The 27,850-nt window shown below is 46.3% G+C and overlaps 2 protein-coding genes across 2 annotated transcripts in view; both read right to left on the bottom strand.

Moving 5' to 3' along the window:
* Positions 1-27,850, bottom strand: part of TRIO (trio Rho guanine nucleotide exchange factor) — a 749,917-nt gene that overhangs the window by 416,882 nt on the left and 305,185 nt on the right. The window lies entirely within an intron of this gene.
* OTULINL (OTU deubiquitinase with linear linkage specificity like) lies at positions 194-27,806 on the bottom strand. The gene is made up of 8 exons (XM_084882006.1): positions 27,624-27,806; positions 11,382-11,541; positions 11,269-11,300; positions 11,071-11,162; positions 9,962-10,111; positions 7,593-7,721; positions 5,573-5,842; positions 194-4,754 (listed from the first exon to the last, which is right to left on the bottom strand). Exons 1-8 carry the CDS (start codon positions 27,691-27,693, stop codon positions 4,581-4,583), a joined length of 1,077 nt encoding a protein of 358 aa, XP_084738132.1. The 5' UTR covers positions 27,694-27,806; the 3' UTR covers positions 194-4,580.

Here is a 27,850-nt window from a genome sequence, read left to right as displayed (position 1 = left end):
TGGGACCACACTGTCAGAGCTCTCACTTCCTCACTCTTATTCTGTGCTCTTCACATGAAGACACATGGCATAACTTCTGGCTGTGCTACTGAGCACTTCGGCCTAGGGGTTGTTGAATATGCCAGTGAGTGGTGTTTCCATTATTTATAAACCATGTTGACATTAATATCAATCCACACAAGCTTTCATTTTCTTGGACTATACGAGTTTGTCAAGAATGAAGCCGACATGAATTTAGGGATGACAACTGTTTTGAACAAATAACATAGAAGTGACTGTACAATTTGGACCCACTTCTTCTGTGTCTGACGGTAAAATACTGTGACAACAGTAACATTTAAAGAAAACTGTATGGCTATAGATAAAAATAGACTTAAAAATGGTCAATAATATATTGCAACGGTATTCAATTTGTGACAAGCAACCCAAATGACTGATAAACTTTTAGATCCACAAAAAGATATTATTTTAAAATTTTACCCAGCAATGGGTCTTAAGCAATGTGAAACTCATTCTTATAAAAAGAATGACTCAGCTTTAGGAACTTGCTATTTAAAAGAAAACTAAGATGAATGGATTAATCATCTCTTGACTCAAATTTGTATAGGTTTTCACATATCAGGTTAGTTATCAATCTAAAAATAGTTACCTTCTTTAGTGTAGAATTTACAACATTTTCAGAGAACTCTGGAGTTAAATAGTTTCCTCCCTAAGACCAACCAACTTAGACAAAATTAAATTGGTCTTTCTCTGATCCCACTACAATATGAGAAAATCATCTGCTATATAACAATAACAAATATTTCCATCCAAAATGCATTTGCAGGAAGGCCCTTGGAAATGACACGTGATTGCCCCTGGTCCGAGCTGTTCCTGACTAGCCTGGCCTAGGGCTCTCCACGCACTAGAGAAGGTGCTGGGCTTTCCCCTGGCTCCCCAGTGAGTGGACATGATGTTCTGTCAAGACTGTGAAGCTCCACATCCAAGAAATTCCAGGCACCAGGGTGGCCCTGAACTAACAGTATCTTGAAAAAAGCTTTCAAATGAGAGTATTTCTAGGACAAAACCAGAAGCCACCTGTGATTATTTCTTTACTTTGGAGATGAAGTGAAACATGAATAGCCTGATCTATTTGATCATCTAGACCTCCCTTACACTGGACATCTGCACTGAAAGAAATACTCAGAATTAGAGGGTATGATATAAAGATAATGTGAAGTTAAAAAAAAAAAAAGTTCAGCTTTGCCCTGGCTACAGTTGCTCTCAGTGCACCAAAGGCTACGGGTTCAATTCCTGGTTGGGATGCATGAGGGAGGCAACCAATCAATGTGTCTCTCTCACATTGATGTTTCTTTCTCTCTCTCTCTCTTTCTCTCCCCCTCCCCCTTCCTCTCTAAAATAAAATAAAATTTAAAGAAAAAACAAAAACAAACCAGGTACCAGGTAGGAGAATTAAACTTGCCTCCTATCAAAAAAAGTCAGTCTTGCCTTAACTGGTTTGGCTCAGTGGATAGAGTATCAGCCTACAGACTGAAGGGTCCCAGGTTCAATTCCAGTCAAGGGTATGTACCTTGGTTGAGGGCACATCCCCAGTAAAGGGTGTGCAGGAAGCAGCTGTTCAATGTTTCTCTCTCATCGATGTTTCTAATTCTTTATCCCTCTCTCTTCCTCTCTTTAAAAAAATCAATAAAATATAAAAAATAAAAATAAAATAAAAAGTCAGTCTTGAGGATAACAAAAGTTCTGAGGATGGGTGGTGATGATGGTACCATGACAATGAGGAGGTACTTAATGCCACTGAACTGAATATTTAAAAATAGTTAAAATGGCCGAAGCCGGTTTGGCTCAGTGGTAGAGCGTCGGTCTGCGGACTGAAAGGTCCCAGGTTCGATTCCGGTCAAGGGCATGTACATTGGTTGTGGGCACATCCCTGGTAGGGGGTGTGTAAGAGGCAGTTGGTCGATGTTTCTCTCTCATCGACGTTTCTAGCTCTCTATCTCTCTCCCTTCCTCCTCTCTGTAAAAATATCAATAAAATATATTTTAAAAAATAAATAAATTTTAAAAAATGGTTAAAATGGTAAATTTTATGTACTAATGGTAAATTGTACTAATATTCATACCACCGCTCAGTATGGACACACATGCCCAAAACTTGAGAGAAACACTTAAAATCAGAAAAGACAATGGCATATCTTTTCATTTTTGCTATAATTTTCTCATCATTTAAAACAAATAATGTTAGAAGGACACTAAATGTTGGCATAACATAGGCAATTCACCCCCAATTAATTGCTGGCATTTAAAAAGTGGTGCTAATTTATATGTAGTTCCTCCTAATTAGTTTGTCACATTCAATATACAACTGAATTGAAAATAAAACCACCCAATACCGCCTCCCTTAAAATTCTGTGTTGATATCTTTCCCCAAATAGCAACTATTTAAAGGTCTCCACCTTTTCCTTTCGTTGTATTGAAGTGTCCTGTTCTTACAATTTGGTCTTGCCCCTCTCTTTAAAGAATTCTTGCCCCAGTCTGCCCTATGTCCCAGCGCACAATGAAGGGTAGACATAGTGGGCCACCATGTCACAGAGCCACAGGCTGCCCATCGCTGTGACAGAGTTTTTGCCTTCAATCCTGGATGGATGAGGAAATAATGACACTGGATAAGGGGATGCAAGGCGAGCCGTAATATACAGATGCCGGAAGTCAGAAGCAGCAATCCTACGGAGTGTCCGTCACAGCCCATGCAGGCTCTCATCTGCTCTGTTTGTCAACACAAAGGGTAGAGTTCATTTTCCCAGGTCACTGCAATGCATCAGTGTCAATCACATGACAGGGCTTGTGCAAAACCATAGACACTTCCGGGCAGGAAAGGACTGCAGCGATCAACCAAGAGGTCCTGTTTTGTTTGTGTGGCTCTCCAAGTAATGCAAAGTGGTCTGAGCTATTTACTCTCCAACCAGAAAACAAAACGACAGCGGGCAGAACGCAACGTGCGATTAGACATCTGGCTTATGTAGGACACACAGGTGATTATTCAAGAGTTAGTGTTATTTTTGTACATCACAGCATTTACCATACCTTTTTTTATTTATAGTAGAAGCGATATGAAAATGTGAGAAAACATCAGCCTCAAACACATCAAGGAGGCCAGTATATCGGTAGCCAAGATTTGAAAAGTTATTTTGTATTTATTGAAATTTGCGACAGACTAGCATAGTACCTCCAAAATAAAAATTACCAACATAAACGAGCAAAGTATTTCCAAAAGTAGTTAGCCTGAGAACTGTCTATTCTTGCTATAACACATTTCTGAAAACAGCTACTGGAACAACAGGAATTTATTAGCTCACAGTTCTGGAGGTCAGAGGTCTGGCCCAGGTGTCACTGGCTAAATTCAGGGCACTGGCAGGGCTGTGCCCCCTCCTGGACCCTCCAGAGGGATCCTCTCCCTTGCCTTCTCCAGCTCGCGGAGGCTGCACGCATTCCTTGGCTTGTGGCTCCTCCCCCATCTTCAACACCAGCATGTTGCATTTCTCTCTACTGTCCTTCGGATTTCTCACCTCCCTCTGACTTTGACACTCTTCCAATCCCTCTCCCCCCTTGTCAGGACCTTGTAATTATATTGGATTCCCCTGGAGAACCCAGACCCATCTCCCTAGAACAAGGTCAGCAGACTAGTACCTTAATTCCACCTGCAACTTGACCTTCCTCTGCATTTAACCCAACATATTCACAGGTTCTGGGATTAGGATGTAACATCTTTCTGGTAAAGTGGAGAAACGGGGCATGATTCTATCTACCACACATTAAATATACATGTCAATACAACACAGTTTAATATTTTCCTGATAGACACCACAGATTAATATTTTCCTGATAGTTTAATACTAGTAACTGTCATTCAGTTCCTTAATCTACAGAATTTATCATTTTTATCTCTATAAAACACATTAAACCGGCCGGAGGCAACAATAAAAAATGCAAAAATGTATAAGACAAATTGTACAACATTACCAAGTAGTGGTAATTTGTGTGTATGTGTTTGTATATGTAGATATAAAACTATACATGTATACAAATGGATGTATACATAATTTTACAGTTAATCAAGTGGTTCTAGAAAATCAATATATCATAGATTCCTGGGAACTAATGCTTATAAAACGAGGCCATGTTTATGAGGATCCAAAATCAACCAAAAAAAGAGACTCTTAATGAAAACGAATTCATTCTTTCTAGGTTAGAAGGAAAACCTGCTCATTTTCTTTTTTCCTGTTGTCGGTCTTGTCCAAATTAAATGTTCTCATGCTTGTCGCGGCCCACCGTGTGTGAACTGACCACAACCCTTATGAATGAGGTCAAGCCGCGACCCACAAATGCATTAGTGCAGCTGCTTCGGAGGAAATCACTGAAAAACAGAGAACAGCTACCTGTGCACTGCTGCGTCCCATGTACCTGTAACTCCAGAGAAGGTCCTCACTCCTTCGGTGGCTGCAACACTAGTTTCAGTTTCCCAGAAACGCTTTGCTGGCAGATGTGACCTCTGTCATTGGCGGGCGCCGGTCCTCACCAGACTTAAAAGACGGGAACATGGTAGTGGCGGTCATTCTCAGTCAGCAGGGAGATCTGCGGCCACTCCCGGAGTGGCTCCTCTGGGTAGCAGACTTCAAAGTCCCTGGAGTTAAACTTGAACAATCTGAACACTTTTATCTTGACTTCAAGGGCATATCCAAGTATAAACATATCAATCTGGGGAAGAGACGAGAGAGGTCACAGATACACATTTCCAGGTTCCTGCCCTCCCCCCAGCGCGGGAGCATGCTCCTCAGCAGCGTGTGACAGAGCGTGTTTGTGGACAGACCCACGCACGGACCACCTTATGGGCACGGGGTTAGGCACAAATGTCCGCTACGTGGAAGGCAGGGGACAAGCGGACGAGCATCTCTCTAGACTAGCATGAAGAAATCACAGGAAAAGCTGTTGTGGTTTTTTTTTTTTTTTTGGGGGGGGGGAGGGGGAATCTAATAAAAAATAAAGGAATGCTCATAATAAAAATTACATTGTTTTCCTACCAGTGTTATATCCTTTTAAATCAGTTTGAATAAAAAGTGCAAATGATTCTGTGCACCTTCTGGGAAAATAAAGCAAAACAAAACAAACAAAATCCTTTTTTATGGGGACATAAAAGCATTTTTTGGATTTAGAAAAAATCCAATTAATTTCTATTTATCTGCAGTAAGTAACCCAATGCTTTCCCAAACCTTATCTCATTTTCCGACTGGAATTTCTCCCAGTTCACCTCCGTTGTGGGAAAACCTGTTATCAACTGAGAGGCAGCGGGCAAGGTCAGAAAGGCTCCCAGCACCGGGCTGGAGGGGCACATGGCAACCAGCTCGGAGCAGTGAGGCTCGCTATTTCTTTTCCGCCCTTCAGGGGCAATAACACCAACCGGCCACTCTGTGCAGCTGGTCTTATCACTGCTGAGAGCAAACACCCAACGCCTACGTGTTCAAGGATTGCCAATACCCTCCGTGATCAAACACACACCATTCTTCTGCCCCACGTACCTGCTCTAGTCCGCAGGTGTCGCCTACAGAATTTAGGTGATTCATCATGAAGCTCAAAGGATCGGACGACGTTTCCCGGGAGAACAGGAGTCTGAAAAGACTGGGAATGACCTTTTTCATCTTCATTTGTTCGTAAGCTTCGGTGACCTGATACAGCATGATGAACTTTAAAGCTTCATACAGTTTATATTCCAGAATGGCATCGGAGAAGAGGATGTTGCACATGCTTCCTCTCTTGTGATAATCTTTAATTCCACTGAATTCAGTCCACTAAAAACACAGCCGCAAAAGTGAAACTTAGAAGGGTAAGGCTAAATATACACAACACTGCATAACTTTTTTTTTTTTTTTAATCCTCACCCTAGGATATTTTCCCATTCATTTTCTTAGAGAGAGTGGAAGGGAGAGAGAGAAACATCAATGTAATAGAGACACATGCATTGGTTGGATCAAGCAAGCAATTGAGGTGCATGCCCTTGTCTGAGAATTGAACCTACAACCCTTCAGTCCTCCGGCTGATGCTCTAACCACTGAATAATCCAGCCAGGGCAACACGGCATAACTTGTAAAGTATTTGTAAAATAAAACTAATAGAGGGGAATGGAACTTTAAATTTTCATTTTATATCTTTTGATATGGACTTTTTATTTTTATTTTATCTTATTTTTAAATATATTTTATTGATTTTTTTAGAGAGGAAGGGAGAAAGATAGAGAGCTAGAAACATCAATGAGAGAGAAACATTAATCAGCTGCCTCCTGCACACCCTCCACCGAGGATGTGCCCACAACCAAGGTACATGCCCTTGACAGGAATCGAACCTGGGACCTTTCAGTCCGCAGGCTGACGCTCTATGCACTGAGCCAAACCAATTTTGCCTTGATATGGACTTTTTAAAATAATAGGCATTTATTACTTTTACAATAACAAACTAGTTTCAATGAAAGAGTTTTTCACAAAAGCACCACCCACTAGGTAAAATACTAAGGGAGTCAGTTTCCTAAAACTGCCCAAGATGGCTGGGTTAGGCAAAGGCTATTCCAGCGGCACACAGTGATACACCAGCCGTGCTTTAAACCCACCGGTGCCGGGCACAGGTGAAGGCACTCTACGTGTATTGTCTCATTGAATCCTCACCAGAATCGTACAGGGTAGATACTATGTACAGTTCACTTTTACAGAGAAGAACACATGACCCAGAAAAGTTATGGGGTTTCCCAAGGAGAATCCATTCCAACAACCCCAAATCTGTTTTTATTAACGAGTTAACTGCCACAATATTTTTATTTTTATATTTTTATTTTTTTTAAAAGAGTTCTTTTTTTATATATATATTTTATTGATTTTTCACAGAGATGAAGAGAGAGGGATAGAAAGTTAGAAACATCGATGAGAGAGAATCACCTATCAGCTGCCTCTTGCACACCCCCCACTGGGGACGTGCCCGCAACCAAGGTACATGCCCTTCCCCGGAATTGAACCCGGGACCCTTCAGTCCGCAGGCCAACGCTCTATCCACTGAGCCAAACCGGTCCCGGCTGCCACGATATTTTTAATTTAATTACAAAAGGTCTGCCACTTGCATCTATAGACACTTATGGCGTACAAATGGTTAAAAGGCAGGGAAAATTCCGAGTCAAATGATAACATCTCGGCCGTTGCCCAGTTACTAATAGGGCACATTCCAGAAGGGCCTTTCTGAGCGTCTTGTCTGGAGCGTCACCTTATATTTCTGAGGACACAGGCCGATGACCGTTCAGGTTCCTGGCCAGCCCACCAAGGGCTTCTTAGCCCATAACGTGCCTAACGATCATGTAGAACAGCAACATTGCTCTCTCTCGTTCGTCACTCGAAAGGGAATGAAGATCAAGAAGAAACCATCAGTTCCTTGAAGCAGCTTTCTGCCTGGGTATCCCACTTCGCTGACATAAAGAGAGAGGCCTGACATCGGAGAAAAGCGGCCACATTTGGGACGGATGCTTTCATTCCTAGCCTTTCACCCCAGCCGCCCAACACTCACCTGTGTTTTCAGTAATTCCACACATTTTCGCAATTTCCCAAACACATTTGAACCTGTATAGTTCTCAGGACCAAAGCTGTATTGCTGGATCCAATTACAACCTTGTGAGAAAAGCAGTTTTTCAGGAAGCTTGAAAAAAAGAAAAATAGATGCCAAAAGTGATTAGTATCTCCATGTTTATTACAGTTTTTTAAAAAAAAATACATTTTATTGATTTTTTTACAGAGAGGAAGACAAAAGGATAGAGAGTTAGAAACATCGATGAGAGAGAAACACTGATGAGCTGCCTCTTGCACACCGCCCACTGGGGATGTGCCCACAACCAAGGTACATGCCCTTGACCGGAATTGAACCTGGGACCTTTCAGGCCATAGGCTGACGCTCTATCCACTGAGCCAAACCGGTTTCGGCTATTACACACAGTTTGGAATATGTCACAGCATATAATCTCATTTAGCAATCTTTATCTAGAAAGGCTATGACTACAGTTAAAGAGAACTATATAGTCATTCATTTTCTTTCAGATTTGTGGATTCTGTGATATGGATCATATTCTTAATTCACAATTTCACAACTGGTGAAAATTGAAATACAAGATTAAGTCTACAAAAAAGAAATAGGAATGTATCTATGACCATACAAGTTAAAACAAAACAAAACAAAACAAAAATTAAGTCTACAGAAACAAACTTTTTGAATAAAATATTTCCAAAATTACCTGGATATATCCCTTTAGAACTTATATTTAACCAATGTCAGAGCAACATAGTATATCTGGGAAGATGTGGACTTTAGAATGATGCACATTGATGTTCAAACCCAGCCCTGTCACTCGCCAGCTGGGAGGCGACTCAACCAGCAGATTATTTGACCGCTCAGCCTCATCCTCCGCTGTAAATCAGGGGCAATTTTACAGGATTCTTGTTGAGGTTAAAAAAGATTATGGGGCACGTAGGAATCTGGTTCATCGCATACATCCCATGCATTTCCCACCCCCTCAGCTTGTGCAGGAAGGCTAGCACAGCATACGCCTGTCAAGTATTTGCTAGATAAAATGAAACTAATAAAAACAATTGAAAATTAAAAATGTTGCAAATAGAACATGTGTAGCTATATACAGTATATAAGTATACATGTTATATTTCTTTGCTCCTCCAACTTAAATGTATATCCTAGATTAAGCATACTGCTTTCAAAATAAAAATTCAGGTTATCATCAAGAAGGTGCTATCTTCCGCTGTTAAGAAAGTAAGAAAACAAGGCACAGTCTGGAAGAAAATATCTGCAAATCACATATATGATAAAGCACTTGCATTCAGGATATATAAAGAATTCTTAAAACTCAATCAATTTAAAAATAATGATAATAAGTGGGCAAAAGATTTGAACAGACATTTTTCCAAGAAGATAATATGGATGGCAAATAAGCTCAACCTCATAACTCATCAGGGAAATGCAAACTAATAGCAGAATGACACTAGCACATATCTATTAGAGTGGCTGAAACAAACAAGAAATAAAGATTTATTTCTACCAAGTGCTGGTGAGAACGTGGAGCAACTGACACCCTGACACATTCATGATGGGAGTACATCAGGGCAGCACCACTCTGGAAAAATGGGGAGGGGGAGGAGGTTCTTATAAAGTAAGCACACCCCTAACATAAGACCCAACAATCTCCCCAAAAAGGAATGCAAATGTATGTTCATAAAGATTCTATGGGGACATTTATCACAGTTTTATTCATAGTATTAAACACTGGAAACAATCCAGATGTCTTTCAGCTGGTGAATGGATAAACAAACTGTCACAGTCATGTCAAGGGGCATCACTCAATAATAAAAAGGAACCAACAGCAGCACATCTGGGGAACCTTCTGGGTGAACTGCACATGCATTATGCTAAGTAAACGACCTTGATTCAAAAGGCCACCCACTGGATGATTCCATGTATATGACATTCTAGAAAAGGTGAAACTACGGGGACAGAAGACATGCCAGTGGTTGCCAGGGGTTGGGAGTGAGAGGACTGGCTATGAAGGGAAACGAGGGAACCTTTAGGGTAGCAGTTACACACTGTATTTGTCAAAACTCAAATATAGTAAAAAAGTGAATTGTAGTAGCCCACCTTACTTATAAAGGACAGATGTCTCTCTCGATGGCATTAAAAACAAAACTGAGTATAATTACCTTTCTGAGATGGTCTGTCAGCAAACGGACATGAGCGACAGAGGACCTGGTTAAAGGCTCTCTCAGAGTTCCTTCCATCTCAGGCCACCATGCACCCCGGCCGCCGCCCACAGGAGCCCGGAGTGGCCATCACAGTCACCATCAGGGTGGGTCTCACGTGTTTCCCGTGTGAGGACATACCTTCACAATGTCTTTTTCTTTCATCCAGGATGGGAAAGAAAGGCCCTGGCTGAATATCTGGAATAACACGGATCTTAGTGCATCGTAGTTATCTCTCTTTACTTGTCGAACACATTTAATGTGATGCCGCCAAAACAGCTCCTCATAAGCCTGGTGGCACAGAAAGAGAAAGTTCTTTTTTAAAGTCCACTGGATAAGAAGTTAAGAAAAGTGAGTTCAACACATTTTCAGTAAAATGTACTCCCTAATAAAGCAGACAATACAAACAAAAACAATTACAAGTGATGCGTTGGGTCACACGTCATTTCAAAGTGTGACTAGTCTGTAGAGAGACAGTGCCATGCTAGACAGCAAGTTCCCAGAAGCCCCGGGCCAGGGAATGTCACTGTGGGGATCCCACGGCCAGCTTGATCACAGTGGAAAACGCTGGACACTTTAAAACCATGCTAAGAACTACTTTAAATGCTCCACTTTCCTCCTCCTCCTCCTCCTTCTCCTCCCCTCCTCCTCCTCCTCCTCCTCCTCCTTCTCCTCCTTCCTCCTCCTCCTCCTCCTCCTCCTCCTCCTCCTCCTCCTCCTCCTCCTCCTCCTTCTCCTCCTTTCTCCTCCTCCTCCTCCTCCTCCTCCTCCCCCTCCTCCTCCTCCTCCTCCTCCTCCCCTCCTCCTCCTCCTCCTCCTCCTCCTCCTCCTCCTCCTCCTTCTCCTTTTGCTAGGCAGCACTGCTGGGGATGTTTACCAAGGCTTAGCCAATGGAAAATTCTGAAAATCCTCTAAATACTTTTGCTAAGGGGACTGATCCCTGCAACAACAGAAATCTCCCCCCCTGTGCAGAGGTTTCACAGGCCCGGCCAGGAGGGCTGAAAAGAGCCCATTTTCAGATTTCTGAAATCACAGACTGAGTTTGCCCCCATTCTCGAAGGCACTGGCTATAGGTAAACAGCCCAAAGCCAACAGTCTAGCAGCTGTTTAGCTTTTAAATTAGAGCCACCGTTGTCCCTTGTGCCATATTTGATATCGACTGGGTCCATAAAGCAGAATGGGCTGTTTGTTTCCTGACTTTTCCACACACACACTCTCCATCTTCCATGACCTTGGACAAACAGACACACCTTCCTCATCAGCTTGGCTCGGGGCGTGTCCCCTTTCCATTCTCTTGCACAATAGCTGAGTAAATCAACTTCCGCCTCCACGCTGAGGTTCCCTGAACCAAAGGAAAAAGAGAAGGCAGTTAATTTTCTCTTTCCTCTTCTTTCGTGAAACCTCTCGGCATCTTAAAAATAAGGGAAGATGTGCATGAAAACACTTACTTTTGAATTTTCTTTGCAGATATCCACTCCACCTAAAAGATAAAGGAAATAATAATAATACCAAAAACTGGAACAAGGATATTTAAAAATCGGAAGATGCTACAACCACCTACCATTTCAGCCGGTGCCCTACATGGAAGTGCAGCCTGCGGAAGTAGCAGAGGGCGGCCACCAGGAAGGAAACCGCCAACATCACGGACCCCTTGGCTATTCCCCACGCTACGTCTAAGGCGTGGCTTGTGACGAGTGCCCAGGAGTGAACTTGGTCATTTCCTACAAAAATTTTATTGGGGATAAAAATCACATCATAATTCCATAAGTTTGCTTTGTTCAATGGGTGGGGGGGGTGGGGGGGGGGGGAGACACACATTGGATAATTTTACCTGCAGTGTCTATGACTGATTTACATAAACACTGTTTACAACATTCAAACATTCCATCTGAAAAATTAAAGAAACGCCTAGTTCTCCTATATAATCAGTGTCATCTACAAGAATAGCTTTGTTCCCAAAATGTAAGAGGAAGAACGGAAACAGGGAGTGTGGGTTTCAGAATGCCTCAGACCTGGGCCCAGAGCCTGCTTCTCCTCCTAACCTGGCTGTGTGACTGCGGGAAGCCTCCCCTCTTTATGTGGCTTGTCTTCATTGTAAAAGAGGGGTAAGCCACTGGCCCCCTGGGGAAAGGCGGAATGAAATGATCTAGGAGCCAGCACAGCATGCCATGCTAGGTGCTGAAAATACAGTGATGCCAGGGCTTCACAGGGCACCTAGCACATAGGGGAGGGGGACAATCACAGCAGGGGCCTCTAGTGACGCCGCCACCATCCCCTTCTGCCCACTATGATATTCTTTTTGTTTCTTTTTTTTTTTCTAATACATTTTATAGATTTTTTTACAGAGAGTTAGAAACATCAATGAGAGAGAAACATCGATCAGCTGCCTCCTGCGCAACTCCTACTGGGGATGTGCCTACAACCAAGGTACATGCCCTTGACCAGAATCGAATCTGGGACCTTGGAGTCCGCAGGCCAACGCTCTGTCCACTGAGCCAAACTGGTTAAGGCCCACTATGATATTCTTAATCAGCACAGGCCATATCAGGGCATCACCCTACTGCACGGGATGGGTGACTCAGACATCATTGCCGGCCAGCGGCCCTTACGAGCCGTGGAGACAGCTGTGCTGCTGGGTCCACACTCCCACTCCTGATTTGACAGGAGGGGCACCTGACAGGCCTGGAGAGCTCAAACGGAGCACTTGCAGTATTTCACCAAGTGTGGAGATTCCTAAGGATGCTGCGTTTGCGCATGTGAAATGCTGAAGCCCAAATGAGGAAGAGGACTTCTGGACGGGGGCCAAACCTCCTGGGGTTCGTTGTGAAACAGTTTCTTCCGCAGTGTGGGGCTTAGGAAAATTCCAGTGATTAACGGAGTGGAAGCTTCACCAGTTTGGAGTCTACACTGCTAGCATTTTTTATCATCCTTGATGTGCAGTTACACTCTCAATAAAGAATTTACCAGGAGAGAAAGAAATGGAAAAAAATTACCAGCAAATAAAAATACATATCATTTTTATTTTATTACTTAACAGGTGTTTATTGTTTAGAATTGATTAAATATTCATTATAGACTTATTCCTACCTAGAAATTTAGTAAAACTTCTTATGAATTGTTTAAAAATGTAGAGCCATACTGCTTTACATCTATAATTTAGACTTTTATTAATTCAGTCTGATTTCCCAACTTTGAAAATTCTGGTATATGCAAATATTTTTAGTAAGTCCTTAAATTCGCATATGAACTAGAATATTGTCTGTGGTGCATAATTTCTCCTATTGTGCTCATAAACATTTTCTAGAAAAACGGAATGCTGCACAAGATTTGTTTTTTCTCTTCATATCAACACCATATCAAATTATACGTTGAACATCTTTTTATATCACTACATAGATATACATCATTCTTTTTTTTTTTTTAATCTTCACCCTGAGGATATGTTTTTCATTGATTCTAGAGAGAGGGAGGGAGAAAGAGAAACATTGATTGGTTGCCTCTTGTATACTTCCTGAATGGGGATTGAGCCCACAACCTGGGCATGTGACCAGAAATTGAACCCTCAACCCTTCGGTGCATGGGATGATGCTCCAACCAACCAAGCCACACTGGCCAGGGCTCCAATATTCCTTTTAAAGAATGCATAATACATTTCAGTATAAAGACAGACCATCACCTCCCTAACCATTGCCTAATTGATAAACATTTTCTTGTTTCCATTTTCTACTTACAAACATTGCTGAGACAAACATTCTCCAACAGCCCTTGTGGCTCATGACAGCTCTTAGCTTAATTTCAAGAAGAGGAAACTCTGGGTCAAAGGGTGTGCACATTTTTAGTTTTGACAGATGTTGCCAAAGTGCCTTCCAAAACAACACTGCCAATTAACACTCCCACCCCGGGCCCTGGAGCCCCCATTTCCCTGAATCCCACACCAGCTATGAATTATCGCTGCCGTCTGCACTTCTTCCTTTGTGAAGAGCCTCTCCCTGCATCTGCCTGCCTCCCACTGCGCAGTCTCATCTGTCCATGGACTTGGAGAGCCCGCGGTCTCTCAGGGGGGCTTGGCTGCACCCTCAGAGGGGCTCTGCTCTCACCTGTCACAGACTCCACCTGAACCGCTGAAGGTCTTACGTCACCATCTGGGCACTAGGGTATTTGATTTGAGGCCCCACACGAGGCAGGCCCCTTCTGAGCAGCTGCCCAGGCCTCCAGCAGGACCCACTGCAAGCCATGGTTCTCCCTGCTCCTACACACACACACACACACACACACACACACACACACACACACTTCTCTGGCCTCCAGTCCCTATGCTCAAAATGAAACCCTGCCTACAACCCAAGAAAGGGTGACAGTATCAGCTTATCAGAAAGACATATGAGGCTCAATCCCGCCTTCTCAGGCATGCCTCGCACAGAAGCCTGCACTCCCGCGGCCCTCTGCCTGGTGTGCCCACAGTTTTTGGTCAAATGACTCAAACCAGGCTATCTTGCCTTTGAGTTACGTAGCTGAGAAATCTTCCAATCAGCTTTGCCGCTGCAAATAAAGCCTTTAAAGAGAGAATAAAAAATAAAAAATCCCTGCATGTGTCAATAACTGGATGTCCCCAGACAGGGAACACCATAAGTTAGGGGCCTCGCAAACCCGATCATGACCCCCAACTTTGATGATGCCCCGAGTCAAATCTCATCTCCTCAAGCAGAGCTGAGATCAAATCAAATTCTCCATGTTATTCTTCACCAGGGTCCCCCTTCTGCGGGCCTGCCACAGAGAACTCAGCACCTGTCCACCCACCGTCCGCACCCCGCACACACCTGCCGGGAGAAGTCCTCTCCCTAACACGGAACTGGCTTCGTGGGCTCTGACACAAGGGTAGGAAGGGAGAGAAGGCCCCACCACCAGGGATTCAGTCATTCGACATCCTAACAAGAGCAGTCAGAGCGAGGGCAAGAAGCAAAGGGAGTGTGGGTGGCAGGTGGCTTTGGAGAATCGCCAGGTGGTGAGGGTGGCAAGGCGACACAGGAAACAGAAGCACTGCTGGGAGTTACAGATTTGATCCTCTAATGCTCGTCAAGTGACAACAATGGAAGTTGCTTTTTAATACTTTGGACCGGACTGCTTGGGTGGTGGCTGACAGGAGGCGCTATAGACAAGCACCAGGTGTTTCTATCAGATGAGAAGGCGGACTAACTAGGCTCACACATTGCCCCCGTCATCAGCACCCAAACATACCCAGAGACCCCAACTCACACCGTCAGAGGTTACACTTAGCAAAGACACCCCGAGTAATTCCCAGAACCTCCAGAAATCAACAGCGCGGCTGAGACTACAATCTCATCTGTGACCTCAGACTATATATGGCAGATGAGACCACAGACTAAAACTGGGGGGGAATGCCACCGTTTCTTGTGGTAAAATTCTACTTAGAATTTTTTTCCGTTCTCTAAAAGGTACCAAAGCTGAAATAATTCAAACAGGAAACCAAAAAGAAAAAAGAAAGAAAAACACCTGAAAACAAAACTAAAAGACACAAGAGCCGGAAACGGGTGAGCAGGCAGAGACCACCCCCCGGGAGCCCCAAGCTCGCTCTCACAGAAACTCCTTGTCTGGTTGGCCTGGGCCTTCCACGCTGCTCCAGGCCTTCACCACTTCCCTTTCCCCACGGCCTGCCACACTGTCCCCTTCTCCTCCCCATCTCTGCAGCACGGCAGGCCTGGGCCCTCCGAGCACTGACCTCCCAGCCCGGGGACTTCCACCTGCAGCAGAGCTGGTGGGTCAAGGGCTACCAAGTGGGCCACGGAGGGAAAAATCAGGCCTGAGCGAAAAGGCAGTTTCAGGGCAATGTCTGAGACAGCAGAGGGGATAGAGATATATACGTACATTAAAATCATCTTGCTAGAAACATTGAAGGTAAAAAGTGCTAAGTCTGATTTATTAAATATACTAGCTATTTCTATCTGCTGCAATGTCATGTTATGGTTAATCTCCAGGAGATAGAAGAAAGGTGGATTAAGAAGCAGACAGAGGGGGTGGGAAGCGGCCATCCCAGACAGCTGTAACTCCCCCTGTGGCAAAGCAGTGGGGGGGACGGGGGCGGAGTGCTGAGGGAAGGACACAAACACACACACACACACGCACACGCACATCAGAGGTGTTGGGTAAATTTTCCACGCTTTTCTGAGCTGTGTCATGGAACACTAATCCCTTTGAAAAACACGACTCCTCCTAGGTGATTCTGAGAGGAGCACACTGGGCCGAGCGGGCAGGGAAGGGCCTGGAAAGACCTTCTTCCCCTGCCCCTCACCCTTTGCTTATACTTCTTCCCACGTGGGCTGGGCGCTGGGCTGGCAGGAGGTGAGGTGACATGAGAGATGCACAGCCCGCTCCGGCCAGCTGGCTCCGTTGGGAGCATCATCAGTAAGAATATGAGGATAAAGTCAGGGAGGAAAAAAGAAAAACATACAGCCTGCCCTAAGGGAGCACATGATCTTCTGGTGTGATGTCTTGTCCAGGCCCACAGTGCCACCCCCCACGCACCCTGGGGTCAGCGCCTCCTGGAGTCGGGGACTGGCCGGGACACAGAATAACAGGAGCCCTGGGAGCCACAGGTGGCAGCAGACCTCCGTTCCCCAGTGGGCCAGCTCTCCCAGAGGTCAGTGTGAGGAACTCCGAGGCTCCAGAATAAAGCTTTTGTCCAGACAAACTCAGCAATGTGGGGACAGAATGATGGACATGCAGAACAATGCTGACAGGCCATCAAGGTCTCTAATAACTGGGAGCACTGGGAGACCATGAGCGGTTTTCCATGGGTCAGCACGGCCATGTAAAAAACTGAGTTTCAGTGGTCTTGGCTCTTGTAAAAACCATAGATGGTTGTTTTTATATCTGTTAGGGGAGAAATATTGAGAAAAAAAGGTCCTCTCAATAAACCTCTGAAATGGCGAAGTCAAAAAACTTTCTAGATGCTTTTGCATTTCAGGTATTAGTTCTGCCCGTTTTAGAAACGACAGTTTTCAGCTTAGTAAAGCACTGTGACCGACGACAAGATCGGTATCACGGAGCAGAAGCACCCGGTGAAAGGCTTTTATCTTGAAAGTCATGACCAGCAAGATGTTCCGTGGCAGCCCTGTCGTGCAACCTACTTTGGCGTTTAGCACAACCCCCACAGGACTGGGCTGGTTTTACCAGGGCTCCTGTGAAACTAGGAGTGTCGGTAATACAACAGGAAACTGCTCCTTGCCAAACACTGAGTTTGTGTGTGTGTGTGTGTGTGTGTGTGTGTGTGTGTGTGAGAGAGAGAGAGAGAGAGAGAGAGAGAGAGAGAGAGAGCATCAAAGCTCAGAAGGTTTTTTTAATGTATTTATTGGGCACATGCTTAGGAGTGTCAAATGCAACCCGTCATATTAAAAGGTGTAAGTTTATTTGTTTAACCTCATAACTATTAAATCACAAAAGCTGCAGGTGGGACGGGCTTCAGTTGAAGAGCAAGGTAAGTCTTCCCGGGAAATCCCAGAACACCAGGGTCACTTCAGCCAGCCAGCCAGCAAGCTCCCTGGCTGGGTACAGCCGATGGGTTTGGCCAAACAGGCCGGGGACTCTGCCCTCACTTGGCCACTTCCTAGCTGCAGGTCTTGGGGAAATTACTCTGCCTCTGTGATCCCCAAGAGTCTCCCCCAGGGCAGAGACCAGCAGTGATGACAGAGAATTGGAACAAAATGGAACACAATCGGCACGAGAGAATGCCCGTAACCACAGGCACTAACGCGCAGATGCAGACTCTCCAGTCCCTGATCCAGTCTCCCCTCCGCCTCCTCATGGACCAGTGTCACATACCTCTCCGCATGGGCACTCGCTCTCTTCCTACCATTATTCTATGAATATAGATTAAGCTCCTCTTGCAGGCCAGGCCCTGTGCTAAGAGCTGATGCTACGGTTGTGAACACAACAGACCAGACCAGTGGTCGGCAAACTGCGGCTCTTTGGCCCCTGAGTGTGGCTCTACCACAAAATATCTACCATGTGTGGGCGCGCAGGTACAGTGCGATTGAAACTTCGTGGCCCATGCGCGGAAGTCAGTTTTCAGCTCTCAGAAGAGATTTCAATCGTTGTACTGTTGATATTTGGCACTGTTGACTAATGAGTTTGCCGACCACTGGACTAGACCATTGTAGGGGCGATTCACAGATGGACCCTCCAGGTGTGTTTAGAGCACAACCACCGCCAGGGCCCAGAGGCAAGGAATGTGGCTCTGTCAGCAGAGGTAACATGGGAACCGACCTAGACCTGTGTCAGATGAGGGGCAGGGCTGAGACCCCAAGAATGGACCAGAGTTCATGGGGCCAGGAAAGGAGGGGAGGCCTGCCGGGCTCAGGTCTGCAGGGCCTTTAGACACGTGGCTGACACTGGCGTTTAACTGGAGAGCAAGCAAAGCCCCCTCAGGGTTTTAAGCAAAAGGCTGATGTGATCAGATCTGTAACCACAATTTAAGTCGTTATTGCTTGGGGTCATGAGACACGTCTGATTCCTCTTCTGTATGACAAGCTTTTAGATCTTTCACAGAATCACAGAACGCTTTGCGCTGAAGGCACTGGAATGCCACTGGCTCTCCAAGGCCTGATTCCCTCCCTCTATGCCCGTCCACACTGCATGGAAGCCCACACTGCAGGTAGGCTTATTCATGACACGTTCCCCACTGGCCTGAAAGCATCTCCAAGATGAAATCTGACTTCGTTCACTGTGCACGTGGTCACCTGAGGAGCTGTCACACGCAGCTTTGAGGTGAAGACACTGAAGCCCAGAGAAAGCAAGAAGTCTGAACTTGAACCCATGTGTTCTGACCCAAGGTCAGGGTGCCCTAAGCTACATACATAACTGCCTTCACTTAGTGATTCTCCTCCAAGAATTCAAAACAACGAACAAGCATGCACTCAGAAGGCAGCTATCCCTTCCACTGTGCTTCTTCCCGTCTAGATTAAACCTTCTCTGAGCCAGTTCTCACAGGCCATGGTTTGAACTGGCCCAGCCACCCTTCACTGTCTCTTCCTTCTCCTAGCAGCTCGTCTCTGAACCCAGGGACCATCCCCGAAACCAGACGAGACGTCGGAATGGGCCCACCACTGATGGAAGCACAGGGCAGAAGCTCCCTGTCCATCCCCCAAGTCTTTCTCTCTCTCCTCTCACAAGCCCATCTCCCTTTGTGTGATCCTTCAGGTCCGTGCTCCTAAAGAGAAGCCGGTGGCCTCAAAACCATCACATCACACAAGAGCTGTGTACTCCGAGTCTTTGGCACAGGAACGTCAACACAACCTGGGCACTGAGAACCACAGTCCAGAGCATCTACCAGACCCCAGCGACTCCCATGCACATGGAGTCTGAGGCACCTGAGAGTCTCTAGGAGCAGAGTATCACCTGGCCTGGATGCCCTGGGCATATTAACTGGAATGGGGCTTTTTAAAGTTCTTTTTGAAGCTCCCAGGTGATTCCAATGTATTGCCGGTGCTGAGAGACATAGCTGTGGCGTAAGGCTGCCTCCACCCTTGGCTGTTTCTGTAATCTCCAATATATCATCACATGCCAATTCATCTCCAAAATTACAGTTAAGAGCAATCATGCAGATCAAGGAAAGTCTCACTGGTCGTGTCATCCAACTGCACACAAGTGCGGCCTATGCTTTGTGCCTCTTCTGTTGGCCCACGTGAGGGGCGGCATTTAGCAGTCAACTGTTGTTTTCCTACGGCTGGGAGCCATGCTTACCTACAAAGGAACTTTCCTGAAATTAATAAGAAAAGAGCCCAACTATTAATGTGACCAGCTCATCCTGGCTGGCCTGGGACTCTCCTGGTTGTAGCACTGAAAGTTCCATGTCCCAGGACATCACCCCTCAGTCCCAGGCAAACCGGGACAGTGGCCACCAGGTCTGACCCAGGCTCCCCAGTAACCTCTCACTTCTTCCTCTTCCCAGCCACCTTCCTCCCTCACTCCTGCCACCTCCCACCCCTCATTCTCTGTCTCTCAGCTCAAGTGCCACTTCCGCGGGCAAAGCTTCTCTGCCCATTCCCAGCCCTCAGGCTGGGTCAGATCCCTGTTACCTCCTCCCACAGCACATGGTGTCCCTTTCCCCCGCGGCTCTCGTCCCAGTTTATACAAGTGTGTTTGTGTTTGATCAGGGTCTGTCTCCCTTTGTAGGCAAACGTCTTAAGGACTGCAACTGTGTCTGCTTTCTCTCTGCTTTCTGGGTGCTGAGCGACACTACGGACCGCTAATAAATATTTGCTGAATAAATAAAACGAACCCATGTGATCCAGATCTAGCCCCTATGTCTCCAACACAGATATGCTAGTGTCCACTCTCCCTGGTACGTACCTACTCAGAATAAAGCACGTTCCATCCTCCTGAGGTGCTGGAGGTAGCCGTGTGAGGGAATGCTAAGTGTTGTGTGCAACTTTCAGAAGGCTCTGTTGAGGGGGGGGAGAGGGGGTGTTCCTCACCCTTGCTCCTCCAGACTAGCTGGAATGTAACTGTGATGACGGGTGTTTGGCAGCCATCCTGGACCAGAGAGTAGCTGTGAGCATGGAAGCTGTGCATGGTAGAAACACGTGGAAGGAGTCCGGGCCGCTGCCACCCTGAAGCCCATTCCAGCCCCGGAGAGCCGCCTGTATGCTCTGACACGGGAGGAATGGATTCGTTTATTTGGAATTGTTCCATTATTCCACCATACCTAGTCCTTCCCAGTAGCCCTGGTCTCGGTGGTCCCTTCCAACTTTTACCATGTATGTCAGAAACAGTGAGCCGCCAGTGTGTTTTCTCTTCCCTTAACTACACTCACGACAAAGGAAAGCAGGAAGTGAGAATGTGAAGTGGTCACCTAGCGGGATGGTTGGAAGGCAGTGGAACAAGCAGGCCCTAGGCAGTCGGGAACTCAGGGTCCCATGCTGGAGAACTGAGCAGCTCTGGACCTCAGCTTCCGCCGCTCTGAGCAGACACCAGGGGCCAAGCCATTAACCACTATTTCCTTCCATCCTCTAAAGGCCTCTTGATGTTAATGTGCATCAGACTTATGTCGGAGGTAGTCGCATTGGGGCATACGGCACAGGATTTTACGTAGTTGTGATGCACCTGAAGGTCAACCAAACTCAAAATACTCCTCAAAACTGGCACCTCAGGAACTATGCCCTGAGCACGTTCAGTAGACACTTGAGACCTTGACAAATACTAGCAAATATTCCAACCTTCAGACGTTGACTTGAGACATAGTTTGTTAAAGAGCCTTCCATGGAGGTGACCAGTTTCCAAAAAATAGCAAGAAAAAAAGGAAGACAGAGAAGACTGGGACAGAGGCGAGAAGGAGTCACGTGTTGTAGGCTCCACGTTTTGAATGAACCAATCAAAGAGGCATAAATGGGAGAAGACACTGGGACATTAAAGCATGACAAAGTGACAGTTCAGGCAGGTCAGCAAGCATTGGCTGTACAAGGCCCATCATGACAATCAGCTAAGTACCCAGAACTGAATACTGGGATATGCCATAGAGAAAACTCATCTAATAAACGCTCTCTCAGTTCAGATGATTCTTCTGTTTCAAATGCAAAACTGAGACCCAACGTTTATACTAATAATTCCATTGGCTACGTTTGCATTTCAAAGTGAGCAGCCAAGCTAATCCTTAGCTACAAACTGAACTCCACGTTCATTTTTTTAAATGCCAAGTAAAGTGACAAAGTGCTGATCTTGTTCACTGACATGAGCGTCATCCAGCCCCTCATGCCTAGATGGGCACTGATCACACTCAGCCCACGCAGACGTTGGCTTGCCATCTCTTCCACTTCTCCTTTCCTATCAGCCCTTCTGCTTCCTCCACGGCCTTTCGACCTGTCCTAGCAGTTGATTTGGAAGACACAGAGCATAGAGTTCTCATGGCACATTAGTGATCACACAGGAAAGCCGAGTCTTCTTGTCATGGGTCAATAATACGCCAATGATGTGCAAATAAGCCTGTGATGTGCCAGGCGTTATTCTAAGACCTAGGGAAAGAGTCTCTCTTTTCCAGGTAAGAAAGAAATTTTTTTTTTTCCTTTTTATTTATTTATTTATTTATTTTTATTATTATTATTTTTTAATAAGTTTTTATTTTTCATATTATTACAAATGTTCCTTCCCCCCCCCCCCACCATTGCTCTCCTCCACCAGGTTCCCACCCCACCCTCTGCCCTTTCCCCTCTCCCCATTGTCCTCATCCATAGGTGCACAGTTTATGTTCAGTCTCCAGGTAAGAAAGAATTTAGTTCATTTCTCTTAATCTTAGGAGACTAAATGCTCTGAGGAACACTCCCTGCCCTGGCTTAGAGGAGGAGACACAAATTGTTCCAAGCATGTACTTTGATGAACTCCCTCCACCAGCTCCCAGCCCACCTGGGTCCTGAGCCACTCAGGAGCTGGTCTGTATGCTGAGGCTGTCCCAGACCTGGAGAGCAGGGAGCTCACGTCCACCGTAATGGGGACAAGAGCGGGCAGCCTGCTTGTCTTTTCTTGACAGTCAACCCTTGATGCTAAATGAGATTCTACTTCACTCTGAATTGGGCCAGGTCTCCCTTGAGAAACTGACTTCCAATGACTTTATTACTCCCCCTCTTAGAAGACTAACCCTATTATTCATTAAATAACAATAACAAGGCAGCCCTAGCTGATTTGGCTCAGTGGACAGAGCATCAGACTACAGACTGAAGGTCCCCGGTTCAATTCCCAACAAGGGCATATACTCAGGTTGTGGGCTCGATCCCCAATAGGGGGCATGCAGGAGGCAGCCGATCAATGATTCTCTCTCATCATTGATGTTTCTATCTCTCTCTCTCCCTCTCCCTTCCTCTCTGAAATCAATAAAAATATATATATTTTTTAAAAAACAGTAACAGGGCAAGCAAAGAAATACTTAATAAGTTATTTTAAATTACTGTGTATCTATCATCCAATAATTCCACATAGACTCAGAGCAGCAGTCACCTGGTTAAATCAACAATGAAAGACTTAAATTCTGAAGTCAGAATTTAGCAAGCATAGTAATTTATGTGCTATAGTTTCTGTGATTCTATTACATGGGAGAAATGGATTCACTTGTTTGGAATTTGTTCCATCATTCCACCATACCTCAGAATGCCAGCAACAGCACTAACAGTCCCCTTGATGTCCTAGAAATGGACTTATAACATTTTATCATCTTCTTATTTTAAACATGAGGCCACCTGTCTATTCTGCCTCCAATTAAATGGAAAAAGTAGGGAAAAAATGGAGCATGACTAGAACAAAAGATTACTGGCAAAATGAGTATGTAAACAAAAGCTTTTCTCTTTGGTTTATTGTGAAGTGACATCTAAATATTCTTCCATTAAAATAATGACCAATCAATAAATGTGTATGGTATACAACCTTGATTTGCAAAAATGGGTTGTTCTACGCCAGTGGTCGGCAAACTCATTAGTCAACAGAGCCAAATATCAACTATATAGCAATTGAAATTTCTTTTGAGAGCCAAATTTTTTAAACTTAAACTTCTTCTAATGCCACTTCTTCAAAATAGACTCGTCCAGGCCATGGAATTTTGTGGAAGAGCAACACTCAAGGGACTAAAGAGCCGCATGTGGCTCTTGAGCCGCAATTTGCCAACCACTCCCCTAAGCAATTGAACCAAAAGGCCAAATACAACTGGTCCGATAACTCCTCCAAGTTCCAGAGACTCCAATAGCCATGTAGGAGGACTGTGCCTGCAGGAAATTTTAGCGGCTAAAGATAACTTTTCATTATCTCTCTTCTCCCGTACCTCAGACCTGAGAGTTACCTGGAGCAACAACAACGGTATAAAGACAATAACCCAACTTTACTTTAGAACAGCTTAAGTGTGATGCGGTAACCTTGGAAACTAGAGTGCTCTCAGGTATAAGCCTGCACTGTTTCGGAGACAGATGCAGGCGGGTGGTTCCGAGTCTGTAGTGGGTGGAGTCACGCCACCAGGGTTGGAATCCTGGCCACCACTTACCAGCTGGAAACTTTGAGCAAATTCCATAACCATTCTCAGCATCACAAAGTGGCACTTAGACAGATTACATAAGACTATCTGTGGGCATGGTCTCCCGTCCAGCACCAAGAAGAGAACTAAAATGTCCACTGTTACAGTGACGGGGACAGCACTGGGTGCTACAGGCATATAGGACAGCACCCACCCACTCCAGGGAGCCAGGTGAAAGGTCACTGTCAGTTTACTAATTGTGCCAGTCAACAATGTCTACGAAGCTAAAACACATGGTACCAAAAGTTACATTTTATTTGGCATTTAATCTAACAGAAAGGTTGAGAGTAGCAGTATAAAGTGGGGCAAAGAAGCTGCAAAAACATCAACTATGGGCCATTGGCTTTAAGCGTCCTGTTGTGTGTGTGTGTGTGTGTGTGTGTGTGTGTTTAATTGCAGTGTTTGTTTTTTCCTAAGCCCTCAAACCATTTTTCAAAGTATATTTTTATTGATTTCACAGAGGGAGAAGGAGAGAGAAAAATCATTGATTGGCTGCCTCCTTCACGTCCCCATGGGGCATAGACCCACAACCTGGGCATGTGCCCTTGACCAGAATCAAACCCGGGACCCTTCAGTCCACAAGCTGATGCTCTATCCACTGAGCCAAACCAGCTAGGGCTCAAACTATTTTTTAAGGAAGGAAAATATTTCTCCCTAAGGTTATGACTAGCACACGAAGAACCACAGCTTCTCACCCCCTTCCCCTTGGCACACCTCCTGCTCCTGCTTCCGCTCCTTGAGAGCGAGGCTTTGGGGGCACTGGAATAAGGTTCTAGAATAAGGGCACTATTCTAAGCACTGACTTGTGTTGAGAAGGGAAAGTCGAAACCCCACAATCCTCATCACTCCAGCCAGTAGGTTCCAATCTGCCTTCTCTCTTCAACACAGAGGAGTGCTCACCAGGTTAACACAACTGCCTGCCTCATGTGGTACCTGGGATCCCATGGGAACAGGCCAGACTGCTCATGGCAGGTGGGAAACATCGGCTTCATACATACAGCCAGCCACCCTTGAATGGCTTTGGAATAAAAGAATCCATGACATTAAGAAGTACACCTTCTGCCAAACCGGTTTGGCTCAGTGGATAGAGTGTCGCCTGTGGACTGAAGGGTCCCAGGTTCAATTCTGGTCAAGGGCATGTACCTTGTTTGTGGGCACATCCCCAGTAGGGAGTCTGCAGGAGGCAGCTGGTCCATGTTTCTCTCTCATCAATGTTTCTAACTCTCTAGCTCTCTCCCTTCTTCTCTATAAAAAATCAATAAAAATATATTTTAAAAAAGAAGAAGTACACCTTCCACCCTCACCAGTTTGGTTCAGTAGTTGGAGTGTCGGCCTGCGAACTGAACGGTCCTGGGTTAGATTTCAGTCAAGGGCACCTACGTGGGTTGCAGGCTCAATCCTTGGCCCCAGTCAGGGCCCGTGTGGGAGAAAACTAACCGATGTGTCTCTCTCACATCAGTGTTTATTTCTGTGTCTCTCCCCCTCCCTTCCATTCTCTTGGAAAAAAATCAATGGAAAAATCTTCAGGTGAGGATTAATAACAACAAAAAGAAATACACTTTTTAATTAGCAGAAAACTCTAGGTGAGAAGTGGGAGTCTTAAACCAGTTTGTATGTGATTCAATTTCCTAAATGGGGATTAAAATTAACAACTACCTCATGTATAAGGTAACGATAATAATAACAACAGCAGCTAATCTTTGAGCACTTGTACTGTAGGCCACACGCTGTTCTAAGCACTTTATAGGCAATAAGTGAGCTAACACACAAGCAGCACTCAAACACATGAGTCATGACCTTTATTTCTGAACTTTTGTTTAGCATTAGACTCTTCGCTCCAAACCAAATCTTACCCAGAACAGCATATAAAGCAGGAGGGTGGCAGCGGATGGCTCAGATAGCTGGAGTGGGGGGATCTGGCTGATGGGTCCCCCATCCCACACTGGGCAATCCTGCTCCCCCTCTCCCAGCCAGGCCAGCCCCGAGGGACCACCATGGAGTCCCAGGACTCCTGAGAACACCCCTGAAAACTCTGATTCTCCGAAACAAATGGATGGATAGTGGTGAAGAAGAGCCACCACACACTTAAAAAGAAATAGTAAAGATGGCTGCCAGAAGCCCCTGTCCATCCCTGCCCACTTTGTGAGTTTTCTTCTGCTACTGCCCATTTGCTTTCTATTGTCAGGTGTTCCTTGTTATTCTTTGCTATTATCTCAAAAGCAAACCTTGGTCCCTCTCTTAGGGGTAGGTTAAAGAGCTGTGGCAGCCCAGCTTTGACAAGTGATTTTAAACTTTTTGTTTTTTCCAAACATCCCCGACAAAGAAGGGAAACTATGCTCCTACGTCCTCGGAGGTTATGTTTGGGAAAGAAAAGTTTTCCATAACCTGATCCTTGAATCGCATTCTTCCACCAACTGCAGGCCCCACCGGCTGGAGCAGGGGAAAGAATTCTCGCTGGGCCCACAGGGCTGGCACACCTTGACCGTGGCGCGTTGGAAGGAAAAATTCCTGGCGGTTATGTTAAGCCCAGAGTAGGCACCTTTCCGCTCCCAAGGCAGCTTTTTCCAGCTGTGACCCTACCTCTATTTCCAGCATTGCTTTCTCTGCCAAAATAAGACAGGGAGAAGATTAGAATAAATAACATACTGAAAGGTTAAGTGGATACACCCACAGGAAATATTTGGCTAGTTCTATAGTAATCCAAGGTGCAGAAAGGTTGGAAAATGAGTTTCTTCTCCAAACTTTTGAGAGTGGGAGGTAAGTCGATCACAGAATTCTCGCCTGGGGACCAAGCTAGCCCAATGCCCTTGTTTTATAGGTGAGGATGGATAAGTCCAGAATGGTTATGGCTTCTAGGCACCCAGTCCTGGGCAAAATGATGCCTACAACTCACACCCTGCCTCCCAGAATGGTGCTGTTTCCACTGTTCCCAATAGCAAAACCCCCAACGGTCTGCTGCGGGACCAAGAACAGCAGCAATCCATGTGCAGACCTGGCACCTGCTAACTTCCCATACACGCTGCAGAACCTGGAGCCCAAACGCAGTGAACAGGTAGCTCCCCAAATTCGGCGGTGGGCTCACCCCACCGGGACGGTCACCACAGTTACAGAAGGGGCATGTGCTCCAAGTGGAGAAGCGGTCGTGCCCCTCTAGGAGCTGAGACCACAGGATGCCTGGGGGGGAAAAGTAAAACCTTCACTTCTAAGGTGAGGACCCCGCTGCCCACGCAGAGGGCGGGGGCCCCGAGGCCCGGCGTGCCCAGCCCTCAGCGGGGATTGTCACCTGTGCCACCCGCGCCGCTGCTCCTGTCCTCGGTGACACTGCCGTTTAAAAAAGCCCGTTTTCTGTTGTTTGGCGAGTCTCGCTCGCATGGAAGGTGTGGGCCACATCCTCTGCCGGCAACAACGCGCGAAACCATCAACTTCCCTCCGACGACGACATTCAGGTTCTGAGGGGGGACGCCGAGGGGGACCCCGCCGCTCCCCGGAACCCCACCCGCGCCGCCCCGGCACCTGCCCGCCCGCCCCAGCCTGGACCCCACAGCTCTGCCTCCCGAAGACGTAGCATAACCCCGACGGCGCCCCAATCCTGCAGGGGGTGGACGTGCACACCGTCTCCGCCCCGGTCAGGGGCCCCCCGGCTGCCACCCCTCCGAGCGCGGGACTCGGACCCCGAACCAAGACTGACCGGGGCGGGGAGAGGGTGCCCCAGGGTCCCCCCACCCGCCCCAGCCCGGGACCCACCTGAGGCCAGGCCGCCAGGCCGCTCCCGCTCCCGCGCCCGCGCCCGCGGGGGGCTCCTCTGCGCCGCCATGCGGGCCGCGCCTCGGCCGGTGGGTCAGGAGCCGCGGCGGCGGCCGCCGGGCCCGGGATCGCTTCCCAGCGGCGGGCGGGGTGGGAGGCGCGGGGCCCCGGCAGGGCGGGCGGTGCTCCCACCCAGGCTCCTGGCGGCCGACGGACGCGCCGCTGCA

Source organism: Pipistrellus hanaki, assembly GCF_964339955.1.
Source record: "Pipistrellus hanaki genome assembly, chromosome: 4".
Lineage (NCBI taxonomy): Eukaryota > Metazoa > Chordata > Mammalia > Chiroptera > Vespertilionidae > Pipistrellus > Pipistrellus hanaki.
Note: the sequence above shows the minus strand (reverse complement) of the source record. Positions and strands in the feature narration are given on the sequence as shown.